Source organism: Caretta caretta, chromosome 6, assembly GCF_965140235.1.
Source record: "Caretta caretta isolate rCarCar2 chromosome 6, rCarCar1.hap1, whole genome shotgun sequence".
NCBI classification, from domain to species: Eukaryota; Metazoa; Chordata; order Testudines; family Cheloniidae; genus Caretta; species Caretta caretta.
In genome coordinates, this window is record NC_134211.1 from 27,018,600 (window position 1) to 27,043,003 (window position 24,404).

Genomic DNA, 24,404 nt, shown 5'->3' on the forward strand with positions numbered 1-24,404 from the left:
AATTATAATTAAAAGACTATTTACTACAAGGAAGTGATAGGTACAGATCAGTAAGGCCTAATCCTGGCAGTTAGTGCATAAGATTTACACTTCCCATGATGATAGTTAGTTTCAATTTTGAGGATAAATGAAGACAGATTAAATGTCATCTGCCCAAACTGTCAACTGCCTTGATGAATGAATTTGTTGTTAATATCTGTGTATTTATTCTCTCCCTCTTCTTCCACAAAAATTCTTAATGGTACTGTGACAGAAGACTTTTTACCTTACTCTAATATTTTTATTACATGATGATAAATAAACTTTTAACACTTGCTTTTTACACAACAAAAAACAAAATAAAAAGTTAGTTTAACAGCTGTACAACAGTTACTTACTATCATTGTGCCAATCAACACTCTAATACAATTTAGTATGTAAATACTTTCTCTTTAAATATTTATGGTTCCAAGTGGTTCTTCGGGATGGTAAAATAAATTAATCAAATTGAAGGAAACTTGAAACATTCAGAACATTTGACCTGCAAATAACTTGTCAGAGACAAAAGTATAATGATATCGTTTTAAATTATACAAGAAATTGTGAAAAACATCTTTAAGCTATATTAGTAGCGTATCCTGTGAAGAAGAAGAAGAAAGTAAAGTCTTTACTGGCCTGTAGTTTGAAGCAGTTTATTACCTTTACTTGTAAAAGTGGCTTATTATATTTGAAAAGGAAACTTGCTCTTTCTTTTAGTATGATAACTTTGTAAAAAGTTTTGGAATCAAAAGTTTAGCACTGGAAAACTTAATGTAAAGTTGATGTACGTGGATGTTCTGCAATTTCTTGCGTAACGTTAATATAACTTTCTTTACCAAGTGGCTACCCGGGCTACCCTTATCCACCTGGTGGTCCGTTTCCAGCGACAACAAGTGGTCAGCACTACACTTCTCAGCCTCCTGTGACTACTGTTGGTGAGTAACTTTGAAAGTATCTCTCTTTCTGAGTTCTAGAGAAAGCGAAGGTGCCAGACGTAAGTAGACCGGGGGCGGGCGGGGGGGGAATATCACATTTATGAAACACAGACATAAATTGCATTGTACTTGTATGGTAGTTAAAAACCTGAACTTTTAAGCAGAGATACCATTTAACATGTATTGAAAAATATCCATTGTGTTTTGTTTCCTCCAGTCAGGAACTTGGTAAATTGTCTTCCTTCTATCCATAGTCTCTGATTTGTGGACTTTCTGAAGCACAATGCATATAACCACCCTACATTTTTCTTTCCCCATTTGATAAATTGTGACATTTTTATTGCACGTGCACTGCTCTGTGTATTTGTTTGTTTGTTTTAAAAAACTGTTGTCCTTATTTTAGTTATCTGTTGGATTCATTTGATTTGATCCAAGAGAACCATCTAGTAAGTGGAGGTACAGAGCTATAACTCTAGTTTGATAGCAGTTCCTTCCAGACATTGTGTGTGAAGTAGCAATCACTTGTAATATGTTTACAGCCTTTGTCTCCTGCAAAATAAGTACCATAAGTAAAAACAAGAAAACACAAACAAGTTTTAAGTGTGTATGTGCTCTTTCTTATTTAGAAATGCAGTATCTTTTATGATATCCCTTGTATATTAATTATGTATTGGGCAAACAAAATTATATCTTGAAACTGGTTTGAATGAGGTACCTGAGGAAAATGTAAATCTAATCTGACAACTCAGGGTAAGCAGTTGACTTTATTTTCTTGCAACACAAGATGTATATTTGTTTGCACTGTAAAATCTTTTGTGGTCTTCACTTTGTTTTGGGAACTATGAGTCATGGTGAAGGATGGGACTGTGGTGTTTTTGAGTCCTACTTTTTGAGAATCAGCAGTGCTATCCTGGGAGGAGGGGGGCATATTTCATTTAAATGGAGGGCTCAAACTGTATCTCTTTCCGAAGGCACCATATGCCAATCTACGTCCTTGTTGCAGTATTGCTGGCCTCTGAAGTGGCTATAGCAATTGCCGCTTTAAATGCCAGACTGTATTGGCAGCACCAAAAGCACTCACTTTGGTTACCAGGAGACTCAGAAACTATGGGATGATGTGGCAACTGAAGATAATGCAGTCCACCAGCCAAATGAATGAAGAGAGAGATGGGAGTTGGGTTGATATGTACAAGTCGGCATTTTAGGGGTTTAATGCACGGGCTATTTGATCGTCTTTTCTTGCACTGAACCTTTTGAGCAGCAGTACCCAGGAGGCTGGCTCTTATGCTTATATGTTTGTACTTCCTCAGCTGTCTGGACTACTATTCTTTGAAAAGCTGGGTGACTTCCAGTATTTGATATTAGTCTCATAGATTAGCAAGAGGGGATGAGTTGCATGAAAAAGACAGCCGTCTAATAGGAGTGGTCTCCTTACATCTGTTGTTTTGGGACCCCTGTTAGTTGTGGGGAAAGTTTGCAACAGTATTCCCAAAATAACAATGAAGCTAGCATTTATTCTGATGGTTGGGGTGGAGGGTGTTTTGGGGTTGAGTAAATCTGTGAAGTTCTCAAGCTCTGGCAAGACCTAGTGCAGTGGTTCTCAAACTTTTTTTTTTCGCAGACCACTTGAAAATTGCTGAGGGTCTCGGCGGACCACTTAATGATCTTTCCAAATGTTGTTTGTACCATTAACTAACTATTGTAAAGCGCTTTGGATAAAAGTGCTATATTAAAAAAAACTTAATTATTAACTTTTTTTGTTCTACAAATAAAAGCACACAACTCACATTTTCATCTCCGTAGTTTTACTTTTCTAATGCAGTGGATGTGCCCTCTCTCCCCCGCCGCAGCAGCCCCTGAGTTTGGGCTGGGAAGGAGAGCCGTTTCTCCCCAGCAGCCGCAGCCCTGGAGCTGGGGAAAGTCGCCTCTTTCTCTGGCTGCCGCAGCCCTGCACATCTCAAATTCCCCCACCACCCCCTCTTCTCACCCCGCTGCCCCCTCCCACCTACCCCTTAGTCCCCTCCAAGGCCACCACTTCACCTTACATGTGCGTCTTCTCCAGGGTCCAGGCACCTAATTAGTGGAGCCATGCCTGCATGGCTCCACTAATTAGGTGGGTGGCCTTTCATTCTTTCATGTGCGGCCACCCAGGCGCGCATCTTAGAGGGAACTATCCACGGACCACCTGAATGGAGCTTGCGGACCACTCGTGGTCCACGGAGCACAGTTTGAGAACCTCTGACCTAGTGTATTTCAGGACCTTCATCACGATAGGAGACAAAGAATATATATTTGCCATTGTGGGACCATTCCAAAGGGACATGAACATGGATTGCCTTCTGTAGATTTTTATATCCAGTACAGGCACTAATTACCAGCAAAGACGTCTGAAGGAAGGTAAATTTTTCTTCATGTACGTGAGGGGACACATTTGTCTAAACAGACACTGGAAGAAGACTTGGTCTCCCAGATTATGGTTGAATATGACACCTTTAGGATTTATGCATGTGCCTCACTTGTGGTCTTGGCTTTTCCAAAGTATGGAGTATGGCAGAGTGAGCCACATTTAAGGGAGTTGAGGGGCTGTTAGGCCACATACAATTTATAAAGGTGGAGTCCAGACGAAAGCATTAATATTTGTTTGTGTTCTCTTAATAGCAGATGCCAGAAGAAAGCAGAAGCAGGTATGGATTTGTGGTCATTCGTATGTTTTCTGGGCAGAAAAACGGGCACTCGTAAGAAGCTTTGGTCCACAGCTGGGCATTCGAGTGGAGGATGCCAAATTGCACTGGATAGGAAAGAGCGGCATGATGTGGGATCAGTTAATACCCACTCTGTTTCATGCACGAAGGCGTCTGCCAGATCCTGATGTGCTGGTGATACACCTGGGAGGAAATGATCTGGGGACAACAAAATTTGTGGATCTTATAATCCGAATTAAGAAAGATTTAGGATTTATCAAGCACACATTCAAGAATGTCATTCTGGTCTGGTCAAACATTGTGCCCCGAAAGGCATGGAACCAAGAAGAGACCTATAGATTCATGGATAAGAACAGAAAAAAAGTCAATAGGGAAATTGGCAACTTTATGAAGTTTATTGGAGGGTGTGTGATCCGACACGATTCCCTTGTACCAGAGTCTCCGGGTTTATTCCATCTAGATGGTGTTCTCTTATCTCAAAGTGGTACTGATGTCTTCAACCTGGATTTACTGAGTGTTTTGGAGACTTTGATATGACTTTGGAGGAAGTTTGACGTTATTGGCCATGTTTTGACGTAGGAACCTCACCAGGGGTAGGGAATACACTATAGGAGGATTCCCAATGATATGGGGATACTTTGGTAGTGTTTGGAGTTGCCATCGCTCATGGGGGAGAAACAGTACTGATTGCTGAATACATTTCGGAGATTGATAATAGTGTTTGTGGCACACAATATTTGTTACCCCACTATTAAAATGAAATGTTATTCCCAGGCGCTAAACTTTGTTGTTCTGCAAGGTCTATTTAACATTTTATTTTGAGCTTCATATGATTAATTTATGTAATTTGTTTAAAGGGACACTGCCAAATAGTTTTTACCCCTTTTTTTAATACACTATCTTCTGTGTGCAAAATCATTCAGTAGTAGGTAGCTTTGTGGTAGGACCTAAGGTATAATAAGTGAACTTTTTGAAGCATTTCATTATTAGAGATACAGTAATACGAACTGTAGGGACATATTCACGATGACATTTTCTGACACAATATGCAACTTTAAAAAAATGTAAAATTGGAAGGTAGGTTGTCTGACAGAGCAGGACACTGTGAGTTGAGACTTCTGGGTTCTATTCCCAGTTCTGCCACTATTTTATTATGGAAATAAGTCAGTTAACTTCTCCATGCCTCTGTTTACCTGTCTGTAAAATACATAATAATTACCTCAGAGGGGCATTTGACAGTTCAGATGACAGTTACTGTAGAAGTTCAGTCTTATTGCTGTGAAGGTATAGACTCTTGACATAATGTCCTTTTAAAATAACCAACTGTTTTTATAGACTTGAATTTGTTAAAGTATAGTATTTTTGGTTCTTTTAAAGATGGTTGAAAACAGATTCTTTCCTTACCAGTTTTGTCCTTTTCCATCTTTCCAGCAGTTTTCCTCTTTCTAACAAAGCATAAAATTAACAATTTTGTGCTTGCGCCCAATATCTTTGATGTTTGCAGTGTAGCCCTGGCAAAAGTGTCTGATACTCCAAAACAGTAAGAAACATTCTTGCTTTTATTTTGCTTCTTCAGAATTGAAGCCGTTTAAAACTTTCTTATATTGTGGATTTTCTTCTTCTTTGAAACTGCCTGACTGATTCACTTGAAACTCAGGTTTTTTCTGTCTTGAAATTGCTATAAACTGCTTGACAGTGTCTCTTTAATTTAGCGATCATGTAGAAAACTGCAGCATTTTCCTTCCAGTAATTGTTGCAGTATATTTATATGTTTGTTGTAGGGAAAAAGCTTTGGGTCTGGTTTACAATTTATTTTTTGCATATAGCACTAAAATTTATTTTTGTTAGTTGGGAGTGCTGAGCTACTACAAAACAAAATATTGTGAAACGTATTAGCAAATATATTATTCTATATAGTTAAGATTTAAAAAATTAAATTTTGTAGAAAAGAATTTTAATATTTCAAAAATCTCCATCTTCTCTCCTGTCTCAGATATGTGTTACATAACGTTTGTTAATTTGTATTTAAAGTAGTTTTGGTCAAGGAACCCATTTTATTTTCTTAAATGAAGACTCCTGTCAGTATTTTGATAGCTCCTTGATGCAGTAATTTGCATTTGGAAATCCCTTTATGACAGGACTTGAGAAAGGAATTGCTTTAACCTTACCAGGTGCCCCTTCTCCCAATTTTCTCTTTAATCAAGTCTTCATCCAGAAAGATACTGGTTATGCAGGGAATTGCCTGCAAAAGGACACTTGTCAGAGGCAGGGGAGAGGTGAGTACTAGGAGTGGAGGAGTGTTTATTCTCCACTATTCTGGTCTTACATTACTCAAATTCCCAGCCTCGCCAACTTTTTGGAGGAGGAATTAGGAAGCCGCAGTTTAGTAGAAAACACCAAAGTCTGTTTACAGGACTCTAAGGCAAAAGTAATAGAATATAGGACACTGTGCAGGCTAAAAGTTAGTTTGGTGAAGCTTGCAGTAGGGATATTGGAAAAGATTTATTTGAGTATTAATCTCTGTTCTTGAATACCTCTGAAGGTTTCCCTGCTGTACAGGGAAAATTTGTAGCCTTTAGAGGAACTGGGGCTGACTCCCTCACGCACTGGGAAAGGTTCCGCTCAATATGTACATATCAAGGACTTAGAAGCACTTCCAGCACATATGGCATGGGTACGTGTTGCACCCTACCATTGGAAAATAGAATATTCCCCGATGGAAATTACCTACACTCTGGCGAGGTCTACAGTCATATTTATACCTTTTTGATGTTGAACGATGTTGATGATTAATGCATTTAATTTGTATAACTTGGTGATTGTGTTTTACAAATAAAGTTGTAGCCTTTACTTTTTAGTCATCTTGTGGTGTTTTAATGAACACATGACATGGAAGGATGTGAGTTTACAAATTCGTTTTTGAGATAAAGTGCCTTTGTGGCTATTAACTCCAGCCTGTTGAAATGGTACTCGGTACTAAAACATACTAAAAATATTTTCATAACAGTTTCTAACTTAGTCTGTATATTTCAAAAAGTTTAAATGCACATCAAAGTTAAATACCTCAGTTAAGACGTTAAAAAAAAAAAAAGAAGACAGTAGCTCATAATACAAATAGTTCAGCCTGATCAACACGTATTTGTGACTGAGTATGACTTTGTTGCTATAGTTCTTGTTAAGGCAGATAGTCAGTATTTAGTAATCACTGCGGTTGAGTATCTGTTGGTTTGTATCTTTTAACCTTTGGTCAAAATGTAGTACTTAAGGTGCATAGCATTAATTGTAAATGTTGTTGTTTGCTGTTAAGCGATAGCAGTGGTGAATGTATGTTGTCAAGATTTCTTTCGTATTCTCTCCATTTGGTGGTATTCTTGGAGTTACTGAGATTGGTTTGCAGAAACCATTGTCTTGTTGGGTGTTTTTGCTCAAGTTCGCCTGCGAGTGCTTGTATGCACACGGTGCATGTAAACATCTTCTGCAGGGTCTGTTTTAGTTTGCAGAATTCTGTTGGAGTTCCTGTTCTGGTCTGTAGGTAAGTAATCCTTTTATCTAATCAACGGAGACAGTGTCTCAAAAGATGGTGCAAATATATTGATTGTTGGGATTAGGTTCTTTAGCATCTGTTCTTATTTTCATTGGTTTTATCAAAAATAGGTGGTCTGAGTTTTCTGTTCATGTTAATGAAAATATGTAGTTGTCTCAACAAGTGTATCTGTTTTCTGATATATTCTTTGCGTAAATTTGTACCCTTGAAGCTGATCTGGGGCTAGAAGATAGTCATTGGAAATTTGCTGACATGTACATGCTGAACATGTATTTGCAGTTTTGCATTTGATTTGCATTAGCCTTTGTTGCTTGGGAGATGTTTCAATCCAAGGGTGATCAAATAGTTTCTTCATAACAGCATCCTTCTAGCTAGATTCTGGCATTTAGCCACAAACCCTAGCAGGGGAGAGTGCATTGCTGTCCCATCCTAGGGAGAGCTGAGGAAGGGATTGTGCCTCAGGCATACAGAGTTTCTTCTTGGTGCAGAGGGGGAGGAGTGCAGAGGGTGTACTATACAACAGGATGATATGACCACTTTTCCTCTCCCAGCCTGTGGCCCACATGGCCCACCCCAATGGAACAATGTTTTTTTCTACTTGGGGATAAGCATAAATGGGAGGAAGGGGGAGTTCCCCATTGGAGTACATGGCAAAGAGGGGGTGTTGCATTGACTTGCACCTTCTCTGGAGCCATAAGCACTCTCAAGGGTGCAGGGAAGGAACAATCCCTTAGCTTCCCCAAGCCTGGGAACTGAGATTGCCCTGATACTTGTGCAAGACTTGCCACGGCAGGAAAGGTTCCTTGAGCCCTCCCCTCCATCTTATCATATTTCTTGGCAGGGTTCAGAAGTTTAGTTTACATTGCTCTTCAAAGTAATCACACTTGATTTTTGCTCTTCATTGCAGTGTACTAACTGCATTATAGTTATGGCTGGAAAAGCACTTCATTTTAAGGCTCTGTTTTCAGACTCGCTACTAGCATCTGTTTTATAGTGGAGTGCCAGATGCACTATAGTTAAGTTTGAGTAGATACACAGTTAATCTGCCTGTTTCATGCCAGTAGAGGTGGGAATAATGTTATGCTTGCTTGATTTATTGCATGCTTGATTATGCATAAACTGACAACTACTTACATTGGTTACTTGTAGATGTACATGTGTCACCATTTCATGAGGTAGGATTTTTTGAGCTGCCAGATCACTTGCATGCATCCTGCCTTAGACCAGCTCGACAACATGATTTATCTCACTGAGCTGCTTGATGATTTTAAAGGGCCCCTCCCAGGCAGCTTGGAGTTTATTCTGCCACTTTGGAATGAGTGCCATAACTTTATTCCCTGTTCCATGTGACCTGGCCTGTGCCTTGTGGTCATACCATACAGTCTCTCTCTCTCTTAGGCTTTAACTAGGTTCTCCTAAGCAAAATCCAGGAGTTCTGTGAGCCTTTCCCTGAAGGACAATATATACTCTACTGCTTCCTCCTCAGGAGAGGTCTTAAGCTCCCACTCATCCCTCACTTGGTTCTAGGGTTCCACACCCTCCTTCCAAAGAGCAGTGCAAAAGGGGAAAACCGGTTTCTTAGTGAATTTCTCTATAGGCAGACAGTAGATACAGTAAACACTTGTCCCAATCATGCGATTGCTGTTCTACAAAAGTTTCCAGCATCATTTTAAGTGTCCTATTAAATCTTTCCACCAGTCCTTTGGCTTGAGGGTGATATGTAGAGGCCCACAAGTGTCTGACCCCATGTTTCTACCATAAGCCCTTGTGAAGGGTTGATATGAAAATGAGTCCCTGAGGAACTTGCTGGGGGGGAAGCCCATCTTGCTGAAAATTGGCAAGAGAGCATCAGCATCTGTGCCTGCCTCTACAGAGGACAGAGTTGCAGTCCTGCAGGATAGCAAGTAGCATAATCTATCACCCCTAGTACGAATTTCTTTCCAGTCTGGAAAAGCGGCAAAGAGTCCTAACTAACTAACAGACGTATTGGAGCATAAGCTTTCGTGGGTGAATACCCACTTCGTCGGATGCATGTAGTGGAAATTTCCAGAGGCAGGTATAAATATGCAAGCAAGAATCAGGCTAGGGATAACGAGGTTAATTCAATCAGGGAGAATAAGGCCCTCTTCTAGCAGTTAAGGTGTGCCGACCAAGGGAGGAGAAACTGCTCTTGTAGTTGGCTAGCCATTCACAGTCTTTGTTTAATCCTGAGCTGATGGTGTCAGTCTTACTACGGGGTCCCACAGTATCCATGGTCAGCCTCAAAAAAGGTTCCTCTGTTATCGTAGTGGCCTCTTGACTGCTTTACACTTTCTTGAGCTTTTTACACTTCTGGTAGGAATCACATGTTCTGACTATTCTTTGACTGTCTCAAAAACTCTAGGCCAGTAAAAATTATGCAACAGCCTGTGTTTTGTGTGCTGGATCTCCCCATGTCCTGAAAAAGGGATGTCATCGGAGAAGTTTAACGTCTTAGGGTGATACTTCTGGGACACCACTAACTGTCTTCTGGTACTCCAAGTCTCTGTCTCCCCTGGGGGAAACCATTCCCTGTAAAGGAGTTGCTTATTCCATGGGAATCTCTCCCTGCATTCCTCAGATAAGAGGGCTTTCAGAACTTGGACTGGCCACAACAGCCCTCACCTTCTCTAAGGAGGGATCAGGCTGCAGCTCTGTTTGGAACACAGCTGCCAGGGCAGGGAGCGTAGCCTGCTCCTCCCTGCTAAACTCATCCTGTTTCCCCCTCTTGGCTGGGATATCATCCAAAGCAGCACTCAACTCAGCACATTCTCACAGGCTGGAGGGGACAGTTGTGCCAAATGGCAGGGGAACAAAGGTGGTCTCTCAAGTAAGTAGTCCCAAGTCATTTTTAGGAAGGAACTGGTATTCTTCTCAACTGCGGATCTTAATTTTTTACATAAAAATGTTTGTTTCTTGCTGCTACAGTGTTGTGGCTTGTAGAGATGAAGGACTATTAAAATGTCCTGTTAGGTCACACTTATAAGCATAATACACAGTATGTCATTAGGGATCAAATGTACAGCATTTTATTTGTTATACCGTGACATTTAAATAGGCTTTTTGATTAGTGACCTTAATTTCAGTTTCTTCAAAGCAGTTTTTTTCAGTCTTGTCCCATTCATTATCCTTCTGATTCTGTTACGGGTCTGAAGTTTCTGTAAGGTCACTTGTGAAACCAGACTCTGCGTAGTAAAGGTTAAGTGTCTGAGTGCTCCTAGGGATTAATGGCTATGTGCCATAAAAATCTTCCCAAAGCTGGGCTAATTATGGAAGTGACAGAAAATGCTAAGGGTTCATGCTCTGTAAGGAGCCACATTGAGATTATTTCAAAATGAAACCTTACATGTGCAAGGAGTTAGTAGAAATCCACCATTTCCTGTTTCATTAACGTTTTTTGTCATCTGAATTTCCATTTTTAAGATTAAGATGTCTTCCCTAATATTTCCCTCCTGGTTTATTATTAAAATGTCTTGTACAAAAGTGTCCTAAATAAGGGATTTCAGAAAACAGCTAGTATTGATCACTGACTTTGGTTTTGCTTTATAAATGTATATTATATTTAAAAGGAGTGACTAGAATCTTGTGAACTCTTACATTCATGATCTGAGTGTCTGGATGGTTACAATTCACTTCTTCTCATAATTACAGTTGTCTGGTAGTGAGTGTACTCTCTTGTTCCTTTGGGAAACTTTACAGGGCTAAGAATGTTTAAACCTCTCCTGGCTACCATAACCCACTGCTTTCTCTTTTCCCCTTCTGCCCATCCCTTACCTCACAAATAATTTCATATAAAAGTGATGGTAAAATCTTTGCAATATAATAAAACAATGTATATAATGCATTACTTCAGTAAATAATAAGATTTATATTCAGTTACTGTAAATTAAAGGGTTTGGTTCCCCTCTATGGTGTTCCTGTAGAAAGTGCTAGTCCTGTCTCCTCAGCATTGAAGCATCCTTGAGCAATTCCTTTTGGTTTATGTGCCATTTCACATACTTTCATTGCCACATGTGATAGGTGTTTACAACTTTTAACAAAATATTGTAGATGTCTTTATTGACCAGTAAAGTGCCTGAGTGACATGAGCTAGAAATGACACCTAAATGAAATGTATTGTATATACATTTTTATGAACCAGACATCATCTTTTTAATAATCTATCAATCAGCTTCTACATGAGGGGTATTTAGTCTATTAATAGATGAATTGTACAAGACGCTTGTATAAATTTTATATATAAAATAAAACAGTAATGCCTACTGGCTCTGAATAGGTGCCATTAGGTTTAGAACTTTGTGCTGCATATCCTGCATAGAACCATTAACATGCAACACATGCTAAATGAGTCCATTACTACTTGGTGAAAAATATAAAGCTGGCATTGCTTTGTTATAATTTTTCTATCATGAAAAATTAATAATCAGAAATATTGATGATAGATTTTTAAGGTACGTTTTTCAGTAGTTTTAAACAACTTTCTGAACGTGTGGGATTGTAAAACAGATTTATCACAATATGCCGTCTTTCTAGTATTTATGGGGTAGATAAGGTGACTCATTGAAGAGAAGTTTTTACTTCTTGAAAAGTTTTCTACATTCTCGTTTGTTGCTTGTTGTGACTAAAAATGACTTGGCTTAAAAACACCTGATTCATCTTTACTCTGTACCTTTGGCTCATTTAGCAGAGTTTGGTGAGTTGATAATATAGGTATTGCATGAGTTGGTTTTTTTTTTTACTATTATCCTTGTTTCAACTGGGTGGCTTCAGGCTTTGAAATAACTGGATGGGAGAAGCCTTTGTGTTGGGAGCAGGAGAAAGGAAAGGATGAGGGGGGAGTCATGGGCTTTGGAATATAGCTTCTAAGATCTGTGGGAGCAGGGATAGCGGTAGAATGGGAGACGAGCAGAGGCCTAATGTATAGTTTCTAAGCCCAACATAGACTAATGAAGAGCTCCTAAATTCCATGTAGACTTTCATGGAATAACCCTTCGGAAACCTTCTAAAAACAAACAATTTCCAATACCTAATAATTTAGGTAAACTTGATTTACGCCCCCAGAAATTTACTGATTAGTAACAACAGAGTACTTGTAAATTCTGCTTTAAAATAGCATTCTTTTTACTAGAAAAACCAGAAAGTTCAAAGTAAGTGTGCTAGAGTATAGTTATGGAAGATGTATTGTCATAAACCAAATGAATCTAGCTAACACAGGCACAAAGATGCAAATACTGATTTAAAGCATAGCTAATACATACACTGTTAAGGCTAGAGTCTGTAGTAACAGCCTTCCAACTTCTGTTGGTTTAAATTTTAATAGTTCATATCATTTTTAGAGTAGATCTTTATTATTTTCAGATATAGCAGCTCAGTCTTAACCTTTTGGAAAAGTTTAAATAATATATGCATCCCAGAAGAGGACTCTTTCTTTTATAGTTATTCTCTTATAAAACTCTTTTGTGCATCAAAAAGGTAAGCGATACACTGAGTTCTTGGCCAAGGTATATTCAGTGTGGTGCAGAGTAGGTGTTCTTGGCCCATTACTTGTGGCATTGCCTTTACCTGCAACATTCCGGATATTAATCTGTAACTTTAAGACACAGAAGCTGTAGAGATCAATGCTGGTCTAAACCCAGGTCTCTTCTTATTTGGAGTTAACATAGACAGCTTTATAGCACTGCAAAATCCGATGTGAAAAATATATTTGGTTCCTGATGTAAATAATACCTGCATATACTCATCTTAGAGTATTTTCTGATGCTCTTGATTTCAGAGTTCAAAATCTCAGATTAGATTTGATCTTGCATCTGGTCAGTCTTTCCTGTTCTTGTGTTATCTGGAGTACATGGTTGACAGCAGAAGTCTTTGCTTGAAGTATCGGCCCATTGACTATTAGCTTGTGATTGTGTGGTCTATTTTCTGCTTTTAAACTTTCTTCTGGTACTGTCATAGGCTATCGCAGAGAAGATAGCCAAAACAGTTTCAAGTAAAACAATGCTATAAAAACCCAACTATTTTAAAAATAAATAAGTCTGAACCCATGATGTGTTCAGAAACAGATCTGTTCTGTTGCGCAACAAAGATGTGCACTACCTTGATGATTTTATTACGTCTGAGATGCTGACAAATGAAATAAAGGTTCGAGTGTACTGATTTTAAAAGGTTCTGCGCAAAGTACTAGATCAAAGACTGATTATTTAGAAAAAGGATTTGCTCATAAAGTAGGTCAGATAATTGTATCGTGCTCCTGTTGCTACACAACCTGCATGCTGATTTGCGTAAAGTATAATGGCATTCTTGACTGGAAGAATTGGATGTTTTTGTATGGGGGTTTAGGCTTCTGAGAAAGAGTCAAGATTAGAAACTGGTATGAGAGAAAGCCCATTTAGTTGCTTGTAAAACTTTGTTTGGAACATTTTGATTAATTTAATGTGTTAATCAAGAGGATGCACTTAGCCATCGTTACAGCTTGGGGATAAAGTTGGTTTTATGTCACCTTTACAACTCCTCTGAACCTGAGGTCAGTCAGGGACCAGGCTATTCCCTCTTATACATTAGAGCAGCCTTAAGACTGCTCTAATTTATGTCTTAGCTGCTTGTGACCCTAATCAGTTATTCTGGCAGCTGGGGATCTCTGGGGCATAGATATACCCTGGCTACTCCCCCTTTTCCCTGACCCACACCTACTGCAGCAGAGGCTGGGGATGTGTGACGTTGGACACTCCACAGTGACTCCACGTCAGTGGGGGATGTTGGAAGAATCCTTCTCCAATATATGTACCAATATATATGCTGGAAGAATCCTTCACCAATCCGTTTAGATGGCATTGTGGCTGTTTTGTGCTGCCAGTGTAGGTCCAGGATCCTGAGCTCCAGTTCTTCCTCAAACACCTGGAAATGTTATAGTGGGTCAGTTCCTTTCCTTTCAGTTCCGGCATTCTTTGTTCTCCCAGTCCTCTCTCTGTTATTCTTTTTATGTTTTGATTCCCAAAATGTATTTAATTACATGACTACAATCACACATTTAATTTTTAAAAATTACTATTTATACAAAATAGATCAAATTTCAAAGAAACTACCACAGATGTATCTACCCTCTCCTTAGGCAAAAGCCTGAAACTTGAGATGGGCTTTGCTGTGTGCCTTCAAGGTCAGCAATCTTGGCTCTGTCAGAACAGTTGAGAATGAATTCCAGAGTTTAGGCCCATCCACAGAGAACGCATGTTCTCTTCACTTCTGCCTTTAAAAATAAATGTCTGTAGGGAAATACTGAGTGGGGCAGTTACTGTACAACAAAGTATTCAGGATTGAAAGTGTTACACACTTAATTAGGAAGAAATTTTCTGAGACATTTTAGTATGGAAATTTTTGCAGTCTGTTCACCTTTTACTTATTTAAGAATTATTTTATAGTTGGCTAATCCAGTAACTTCTTTGGTGTAACTTGATATGCACTAACCCCAAATTAAAATTACTAATATTTTTCTTATGGTTTGATTTACTCTAGATTTAATTGTTTTTCTTACGGTTTGTGGGTTCAAAAGAGTGTTTTCCCCTCTGGACCACTGTGTTGGAAAAGTAGGCTTAATTTTAGGTCTTAGTTACTCGCTCAGTTTGGCCAGTAGGGCAGGGAATGCTGAGGAGGGAGAGGTATGTGCCTTGCACTGCTATCCTGAGATGAATTTCAGATGATATGGAAATCCCTTGACTGAATCTGAAAGGATATACAGTCATCAGTCAAGAGGCCCGTAGTGAAAAAGTAAAGGAAGTGATCTTGAAGATAACTTTTTTTCCCAAACATATTCTCAGTTTTAGTCTTTAGAGGTATGTGACTCTTGAGGGAGTTAGCCTAATTCATAAAACTCTTTCCGCTTTGTGATGTGCGTAATTTTGAGAGATTTTGGTTTGGCTATACACTGAGAGTATGATATGCGTGATGTTATGACAACGTCTGTATTTTGACAACTTGACTTTATTCCTGTGTAAATGGCTTCCTTGGGTGTTTTCTCTTTTCTGAAGTTTCCCTTGCAGCAACAGGGCTTCAAAACTATACAAAGTTCAGCCATATAAAGGTTGCACAGTCCGGTCACACAGGTTACTACAGTGATTCCTGTTGCTGCAGTTGAGGTTTAGTGTATCTCAAAGTAATTACATGTAAACCAGAAGTATAAGGGAAATTGCAAAGCTGTGTATTATTCTTTAATAGATAACAGTTAAAGTGATTTGTAATGGAGACTGGAATGATTACTTTTTCAGTGCAGGGATATCAACATGAAATTGGAGAGACTGAAGTTTTCTGCATTGTATACATGCAACATTTTTCTGCAACAAATTGAAAGGTTTACTTTATCTTTTTAATATGTACATTAATTAGTCTAGCAGAGGACATATAGCTACTTGCTCTGAAAGTGTGATCTGCAGAAAAAATTCTGTTAATCCACCTAAAGGCTAATGCATTTAATGTTACGTTCAAAGAAAGTGACTAAGAAAATCTTGGCAGAGAGTTGATTTACATGATTGTTTACTTTTTTTCTCTCGCACTTGCTAGTATTGAATCCCATGTGAAAATAGTATTTGCTTAGTAACTGTAAATTACAGGTCACACATACCTAGTAACCACTTTACTGTGGTAATCTCATTTTATATTGTTTAATAATAACAACGTTGATTATTCATCCCAAGTTAATTATCATGATTATTACATAGCACTTACAAGTTTGTTACAAAGGAAAATATCTTTTACGTAATACCATCTAACCTTTTTGCAGAGTATATGGAAATTGGTTTTGGATCTAATTGAGTGTACTTACCCAGTAATCTGTAGGAGTCTATAAATGTTTCTTACATTTTATGTACCAGGTGAAACCTTTGAGTTAGAGCAGGGGTGGCCAACCTGAGCCTGAGAAGGATCTGGAATTTACCGAAGTACATTGCCAAAGAGCCACAGTAATACGTCAGTAGCCCCCCATCCGCTTCCCCCTGTTCCCAGTCCCTCCTGCCAATCAGTGCCTCTCCCTCCCTCCCCGCACCTCCCGATCAGCTGTTTTGTGGCATGCAGGAGGCTCAGGAGGGGGAGGAGTGAGGGCATGGCAGGCTCAAGGGAGGGGGCGGGAAGGGGTGGAGTGGGAGCAGGGCCTGTGGCAGAGCCAGGGGTTGAGCAGTGAGCACTCCCCGACACATTGGAAAGTTGGCACCTGTAGCTTCAGCCCCGGAGTCAGTACCTATGCAAGGAGCCGCATATTAACTTCTGAAGAGCCACATGTGACTCTGGAGCCACAGGTTGGCCACCCTTGAGTTAGAGTTACTGCAGCCAAGCTGCAGCTAGCCATATTCTTTTGTTTGCCCAGATTAATTAGGCTGCTTTAACTGAATTACAATAGAAGTTAATTGTATAATTCACTTATACAGAATCTTCTTACAGTTGGCTAACTTTATCGCTCTAAATGGGTGAATAAAGCAAACGTGGTTATCTGCTAAAGCCAGATAAAATAATTTAGCCAGGAGAAAAACTTCTGAAAACTTTCCCTAGATATTAAGTAATTTTATTATAAGTAAATGCCTAATGTTAGATACCTAGTGTGACCCTGAATGGTTACTTCTTATTATAACACTGCTACATATTCTTAGTCTACTGAAATATAAGATTAACATTACTCCTGATATACAACAGTTAATTAAGAGTTGCTGCTTTTCAAAGGAGAGTTGTAGCTAAAAATGCATCCTCTGTGACGCAAGGCTTTCCCCCCACATTTTTGGCTGAATGATGGTAATAATCATGAAATCAATTGGGAAGAGTAGGACCTCAGAGAAAACTTTAGGCCCTTAACCCCATCCAGTAATCAGTCCTCAGCAAATGCCATGTTTCTAGGTTCACATATATGTTTGTTTGCAAATACACAAGATAGGCCAGTCAACATCTCATTTTTGTGACTTAAATGAGAGGAAACTATGAAAAGTACAGTTGTGCTTCATATGATGTTTTTTGATTTTGAGGGTTTTGGGGGTTGTTGTTTGCAAAATATTCTCATCTAAGATCTACTGACATTTTGTATTTCCCATTTTCGTAGAGTCTTCTGAAGTTGGAAAATGAATTTTTCTTATGATTGAGCAGCAGTCCTTCCATAAGATTATTAAATAACAAAATCCTGAATTAACACAGGCTTTTTTAATCAGCTATATTTTTAATTAAGATGACTGGAAGCTTTCCTACAATCTGGAACACGTACTAAGCATTAATTGTCTGGAAAGGCAGTTGCGCAATGCAAGTACATCATATGCTCAACATTTCTGTAGGGTGTAAAGGAAATCTTGGACAGTTCCCCCCACACACACACACAAATTGCATTCAGTAATAACAGAAAACAATAGTCTAATCTTGGGTCCTAGCATTAATGCAATATCTTACATTTGTTGCCTGCAATTAGAAAGGTAACATCCCAGGCCCAGTTGTTTTCATCCTTTTCCAATTATAGCAACTTTTGAATGAATACAGTATAAACTTCAAGCTATATATTCACATTTTATAGAAAGATTTAATCCTTTTTACATTATGTAAATAGGCAACTATTGTACTTCTTCTTCTGTATGTCTGAGTAACTTAATAGTTTATGAAAGGCTACTGCTTATTTTATATCCCATAGACCATGGATCTTGTTCCTGCTTGTTGTTGTTTTGACTCTTACTATCCCTTTGTAGCTTTCTAGAATTTACTTTAAATAGTTCTGATCTTTTTGCTTGGGGTGAATATGAAGGAGCAACATACAACCTTTTGTCTTGCACTGTATTCAAATCCAAACAATTGTATATAGTTATGCTTTTGCTTTTCTCTATTGTGATATGTTTGTGCTTAAGTTTACAAACATTGTTAATGAAAAGAATACAAATAAAATAACAGCAATGATGTAAATGCAGGGCATTTCCTAGAGATTGACCTCTAAGATCAATGGGTTAAAATGTGCCTCAACTTCTCTCCCAATTGGTCAGTAATCCCAAAGAAACACACTGTCTCAATCATTATTGCTTTATTAAGTTTTTTTCATTTTCAAGAGCTTTCTTTTAAGACATTTGAAAAACTAAATATAGCCAATGTTTGGGAAGTTTGGTTCAGATGTATACTTGAGTGATCAACAAAATGAACTGTGAAAACTTTTAAAACTCAGTGCTGTGCAGACTTTTGTGAAAAGTGTGTATATGCCTGTGCGTGTTAAGAATCGATCAAAGAGTTTTAACTGACATGTAGTTCATTATGCAGAGGGAATACTCTGGTTGGTAGTTACCCAGTCTTCCTTAAATGTGCTCAGCTATACGTTTTTAGAGAGAAGAGGAGAGACTCTTGGCAGAGGAGCTGTGAACATGGTGAATGTTATGTTGGACTGTTAATTTTAACTTCGTAAGAAACTCGCTTCAGTGGTGAACAGGAAACTTAAACAAGTCTAAGAGTGATACTGGACTTTTCCATCATCTGGAGGAGAAAGAATGAATCAGTACCTGACGGTCAAGTTTTGAAGTAAAGAAGCTTGTGTGCACCTGCCTTCAGTCAGATTTAGCCACTAGAACAAGTAAAGAAATATGGAAGGTGGGATGCAAAACTCCTGAAAAATGAATATATCACTACAGAAAATAAATAGTCATGTCCTCGCAAGAGATGACGAAACCAGAAAGTGAAATCTGAGGAAACTCGAAGGAGAGACTTGGACCAGAGACTGTGTTCCAAAGGGACATTGTGGAACTGGATACCCTAACCAGTGAATAAAACAGCAACTGATAGAACAAAGCAGCCCCAGAGACTTTAGGAAGAGTAGCCAGAAATTTACAACAGTTTACTTTGTTGTTCAGTGGACCCGAGATTATAAAAACAGCTGAATTTGGGAATGGACCAATCACACCAATGTCATGATGTCTTTTATGGATGCTCACTGTCACCCAAATAGGTTACTCATACACAGATCATCTTAAAGAAAAAAAAAAAAGACTAGTAACCAGGAAAAGATGGTAATTCAAAAAGAAGAGTTTTAATTTTAAAGATCAAGGGAGAAAGAAAAAGGATGGATGGCTGCGTATGAAAGCTGTGGGGCACTTTGAGTTGATGTTTAAGGTAAAATACAATTTTCATACTAAAGTGCTATTACTAATTTTTGTTGGTTTTGATGTTAGTGTGACATGAATAATTGGTGCTAAAGGCATACAAATATTTAAGAAAACAACATTTTTAGTAGTGTTAATGGAAATAATATTTGAGTTAAATCAAGTGTGAGAATTTGTATGTATAAAGGTTCCATGTTAAATCAAAAGGACATGTGCAAGACCGTCTAATCTGCATGAAGACAATGGGGAAAATTGCAGATTAGAAAGCACTTTGGGAGTTTGTGACTATAATGTTTTAAGGACTGCTTTTTACCTACCTATAAGGAAAGAGACTTTTCAATTGGGAACATTTTTGTGCATAAATGAAATGTTACTTTTGGATTTATATTCGAATGAGATGAGAATCTACTATGTAATCAGATATAGGAAATTTAAAAGTACTGATACAGAATCGTAAAGGTTTCAAGAAATGATCTGTGTATAATTTAAGGTATCAAAAATAAACCAGCATTTGTCTTGGATGTGATTCTGTTATTGCTCATTCAGTCTTTCCCCCTTATTTCAGTGTTGAAAGCAGCAATCAAAGGTTATATTCCGATAGAAAAGCATCTGCTGTGTTGTTCAGAATTAAGTTTAAAATATCACATGTGGGGTGTATCCATTTACTTCTGGCTGCTTACTAGGTTTATCCATCCTTGTTGGTAGAAAGTTTCAAACTACAGAGTATCTGAAGACCAATTTACATTCATAGGCCAGCTGTTAAACAATCATAATAGTTACATATTTGAATGTTATCTTTTATACTAAGCTCTTCTGGAGTTTGCCATAAATTCAGCCTTCTGTTAGAGACTGAAACTAACTGTTTGTGGATCTCAACTGCACTTGGTGATGAGATGGGCAGCCCCTTTTTAAAATTAGGGTTGAAAGCACGGTCAGATTTTAATGTGTGCTGAGTGCATGGATACACCTTTAAATTTAATTCATGTATGGTTTTCTGCATTTCATTGTGGCCTCTGCATTGCTTCTGAAAATTAACTAACACGGAAAAATTCATTTTATGTTCCTATCTCATATTCTTAAAGCTAGGTGCAGGGATTTAACCACTTTCTGTCAAATGGCCCTGTAACAAAGCTATCCAAAAGAGTGAGAGATAATTTTGTGTCTGTGAATTCTGTTCTGCAGGTCCCAGCAGAGATGGTACCATCAGCGAGGATACCATTCGAGCGTCTCTCATTTCAGCAGTGAGTGATAAACTGAGATGGCGGATGAAAGAGGAAATGGATCGTGCACAAGCTGAGCTCAATGCCTTGAAGCGGACAGAAGAGGACCTGAAAAAAGGTCACCAAAAGCTGGAAGAGATGGTAACTCGCTTAGACCACGAAGTGGTAAGCTGATTGAGAAAGCAATGCCATGTGTCTTGATTTTCAGTAGTGAAGTGAACCGTGTATGTGTACAGTCTGTTTTGAGTATAATGGATATTCCCAGGCTTCCAGTATGTCAGTTTTAAAATGTGTCCCCTTTTTTTAGTTGAGGGGGGTGTGTGTGTGAGAGAGAGCGTGAGCAAGGAAAGTAGATGGAAATGGAGTTAAGACTATTCAACTCACTGTCCAAAATATCCACTTTATCATTTTATTTAGCAGTAGGGAAACTGTAATACATTTTATTGAAGGATATGTACTCCTGAAGATGATGCTGATGTAGGGATGTGTATAACTTTCTGCCTCCATCTCTCTGATCCTATGTCCCCTCTCTTCCCCCACATAAATGATATGGAAAAAGGGGTACACAGTGAGGTGGCAAAATTTTAGATGAGACAAAATTTTTCCAGATAGTTAAGTCCAAAGCCGACTGTGAAGAGTTACAAAGGGATTTCACAAAACTGGGTGACTGGGCAATAAAATGGCAGATCACGTTCTGCCATTACTTTGCATTTATTAAAGTAATTATTTATTACTTTAATAAATGCAAAGTAATGTGCATTGGAACATATAATCCCAACTATACATACAAAATGGTGGAATCTAAATTAGCTGTTACCATGCAAGAAAGAGCTCATGGAGTCATTGTGGATAGTTCTCTGAAAACATCCACTCAATGTATGGCAGCAGTCAAAAAAGCTAACAGTGTTAAGAACCATTAGGAAAAGGATAGGAAAGACAGAAAAATATCATAATGCCACTATAAAAATCCATGGTACACCCACACCTGGAATACTGCATACCGTTCTGGTTGCCCCATCTCAAAAAGATACGTTAGAATTGGAAAAGGTACAGAGATGGGCAACAAAAATGATTAGGAGTGTGGGACAGCTTCTGTGTGAGGAAAGATTAAAAAACCTGGGACTTAGCTGCTTGGAAAAGTGACAACTAAGGGGAGTCTATAAAATCATGGCTGGTGTGGAGAAAGTGAGTAAGGAAGTGTTATTTACTCCTTCACATAACACAAGAAGCAGGGGCCACCCAATGAAACGAATAGGCAGCAAGTTTAAAACAAACAAAAGGAAGTACTTCTTCACACAATGCACAGTCAACTATGGAACTCATTGCCAGTGATGTTGTGAAGGCCAAAAGTACAAGTGGGATCAAAGAAGAATTCAGTACGTTCATGAAGGATAGGTCCATCGATGGCTATTCACCAAGATATGCAACCACGTGCTCTGTGTGTGCCTAGTCTTTGACTGCCAGAAGCTGGGAGTGCACAACAGGGGATGGATCACTCAGTTGCCTGTTCTGTTCACTCCCTTTGAAGCACCAGGCATTGGCTGCTGTCGGAAGACAGGGTACTGAGCTAGATGGACCCTTGGTCTGACCCAGTATGGCTGTTCCTGTGCTCTGAACCTCACTCACACTATGCCCCTCACTGTGTGTGGCTGCTCACCTTCCTTCAACTGTCTGTGGTGCTCGTCCCTGGCGCACTGCGGGAAATTGAACAGGAGTTTCAGGAGGGGAGGGGATTTGAGCTGTCTGGTGGGGCACAGGGCCCTGCATTGAGACTTGTGCACATCAGAGGCTTCTCTTGGTACTGCTGCCGTGGTATAGCAGGAAGCTGGGCAGCAGCACCAAAAGGAGCCATTCGTGTCCCAGTGCCTCAGCACAGAAACAGTTCGTTCCCAATCCTTGCCACTGTGTCAGCTCTTTGGTGCACTGTGGCAACAGCGCTGGGGAGCACTTCAGTCTCCAGTGCCATGGCATAGAGGCACTGGACTCCATCCCTACCTCAGTCTCCCTGCATAGCCCTGGACCCTCAAGCCAAGGGCCCCCATCCCACACAACAAAACGCCTCTTCCATCCCTCATGCCCACATATCCCTGTTAAACTAGTCATCAGAACTTGCTAATATCTCATCATGCCTCCATACGCAGCACTCACTCTGGCGTCCCACATTTTTGCTTATCGTCTCATGGCTTCTGAACTACATCTCTTCCCCTGGAGCCATCACCTTCCCAAACCCCTGCTTGCCATCTGGCTCCACAGGGTCTCTGTGTTGAGCCAGAGCCAATGAGTCTGCAAGACAGCCTTGCAGCACTGGAGAATGGGAGTAGCTGTTAGAACTGGACAATTATAGGCTAATCTTGGCAAAACTTAACGGTAGGTTGTCTTGAATGAAGGGGGATAACTATTATTGTGAGTTAACTTTACAAGATCAAAAGTATCTTATGTCCAAGATATTATCCAGATATATGTGTAATCCCTATTTTGAAGCTTGTGGGGATTTTGCTTCTTTAACTAGAGGGACCTAAGAAAAAGTGAGGAAAGCAGGACAAAATTACAGAAAGGAAGCAGCATTTTTCAGTGTTTTCTTTGTAATAATTAATATATTAACTTTAAAAAGTATATGAAAAATTCAGTTGTCCTCTGAAGGATTATTGTACGAAAATTGTAAACTAAATTCAATCATTAAAGTGCAAAATGGAGGAATTTCTGTCCTATTTAAGTACGAATCAAACACAGTCTTAAGGAGGGGGTTGCTATCAGGTCTTCCATAATTTTTCATTTATATATCACTTTTCATCCCAAAGGAGACCATAGGCAGTCACAAATGTGATACAGTATGTACAACACTGAAATGTTAGCCACCTCTGTGATAGATAGTGGGAAACAGCCAGACAACTGGCAAATCAATCATGGCATAACCATAGCCAGAATAGTATAAAATAAGTACCTCACTCTTATTCCTATTTATACATTTTAAAATAGCATTCAGTTTTACATTAGAGGAAATATCTAGAATCTATGTGGTGATAGGATTTACCATAGTAAAACCCTGATACAAGTGAGCAAAGAAACTGAGAGCCAACTAGAGTTCTCAGAATTATTTTATCTAGTCAAATGCATATCAAAGTAAAATTTAAGAGGTCATCTGGATCTCAAGAACTTTAACAGAGCAAGTATTTTAAATATTTTTTTAGGCTGAAGTCGATAAGAACATTGAACTTCTGAAGAAGAAAGATGAAGAACTTAGTTCTGCACTGGAGAAAATGGAAAATCAGTCCGAAAATAATGACATAGATGAAGTTATCATTCCAACAGCACCACTTTACAAACAGATCCTGAACTTATATGCAGAGGAAAATGCCATTGAAGACACCATCTTTTACTTGGGAGAAGCATTGAGACGTGGGGTTATTGACCTAGATGTCTTTCTAAAGGTAGGTTTCGCAAGACACTTTTGAATGTGCATTGAAAGTTACTTTGAAATCCTTCAAATTGACTAACGTTTTGGCACTGAAAATTCCTGTGTGTCTGTCCCAAGATTGTGTTGCTGGGTTGTTGGTTTTTTTGCCAAAGGGGAACCAGTAGGTTTAAAAATGTCTGCATTTTTTAAAAAGAGAACTTCAGTTAATAAAAGGAATGTCCGTGGTTGTGAAAAGTCCCTAGTTAACAGCATTGTAGACGAAAGTCCTGTGTTACTAGGCCAGGTGTAATGGTGGCAGGGCAGTGTGCCCACCTTGCTTTATCACTGTACCTTCACCCTGATTGTGGAGAAACTAAGTGTAAAGGTGAGCAGTTAGTCAGTCTCTACCCTCATTCTATCCTTGGTGGCTTTGCTGAAACAGCTAACTAAGTTTGTGGTAGTGTGGATACAGAAATGAACGCAGACCACC

At 39.0% G+C, this 24,404-nt stretch overlaps 1 protein-coding gene across 2 annotated transcripts in view; it reads left to right on the forward strand.

Moving 5' to 3' along the window:
* Nucleotides 1-24,404, forward strand: part of TSG101 (tumor susceptibility 101) — a 47,082-nt gene that overhangs the window by 20,240 nt on the left and 2,438 nt on the right. Inside the window, exons 7-9 of one of the 2 annotated variants that reach the window (XM_048855884.2) lie at nucleotides 859-953; nucleotides 20,483-20,685; nucleotides 23,709-23,948. In XM_048855884.2, the coding sequence (XP_048711841.1) occupies nucleotides 859-953; nucleotides 20,483-20,685; nucleotides 23,709-23,948 (538 nt within the window). Of the gene's footprint in view, nucleotides 1-858; nucleotides 954-3,611; nucleotides 6,506-20,482; nucleotides 20,686-23,708; nucleotides 23,949-24,404 lie in introns of those variants that run through there. The other variant, XM_048855882.2, reaches the window with a different exon arrangement.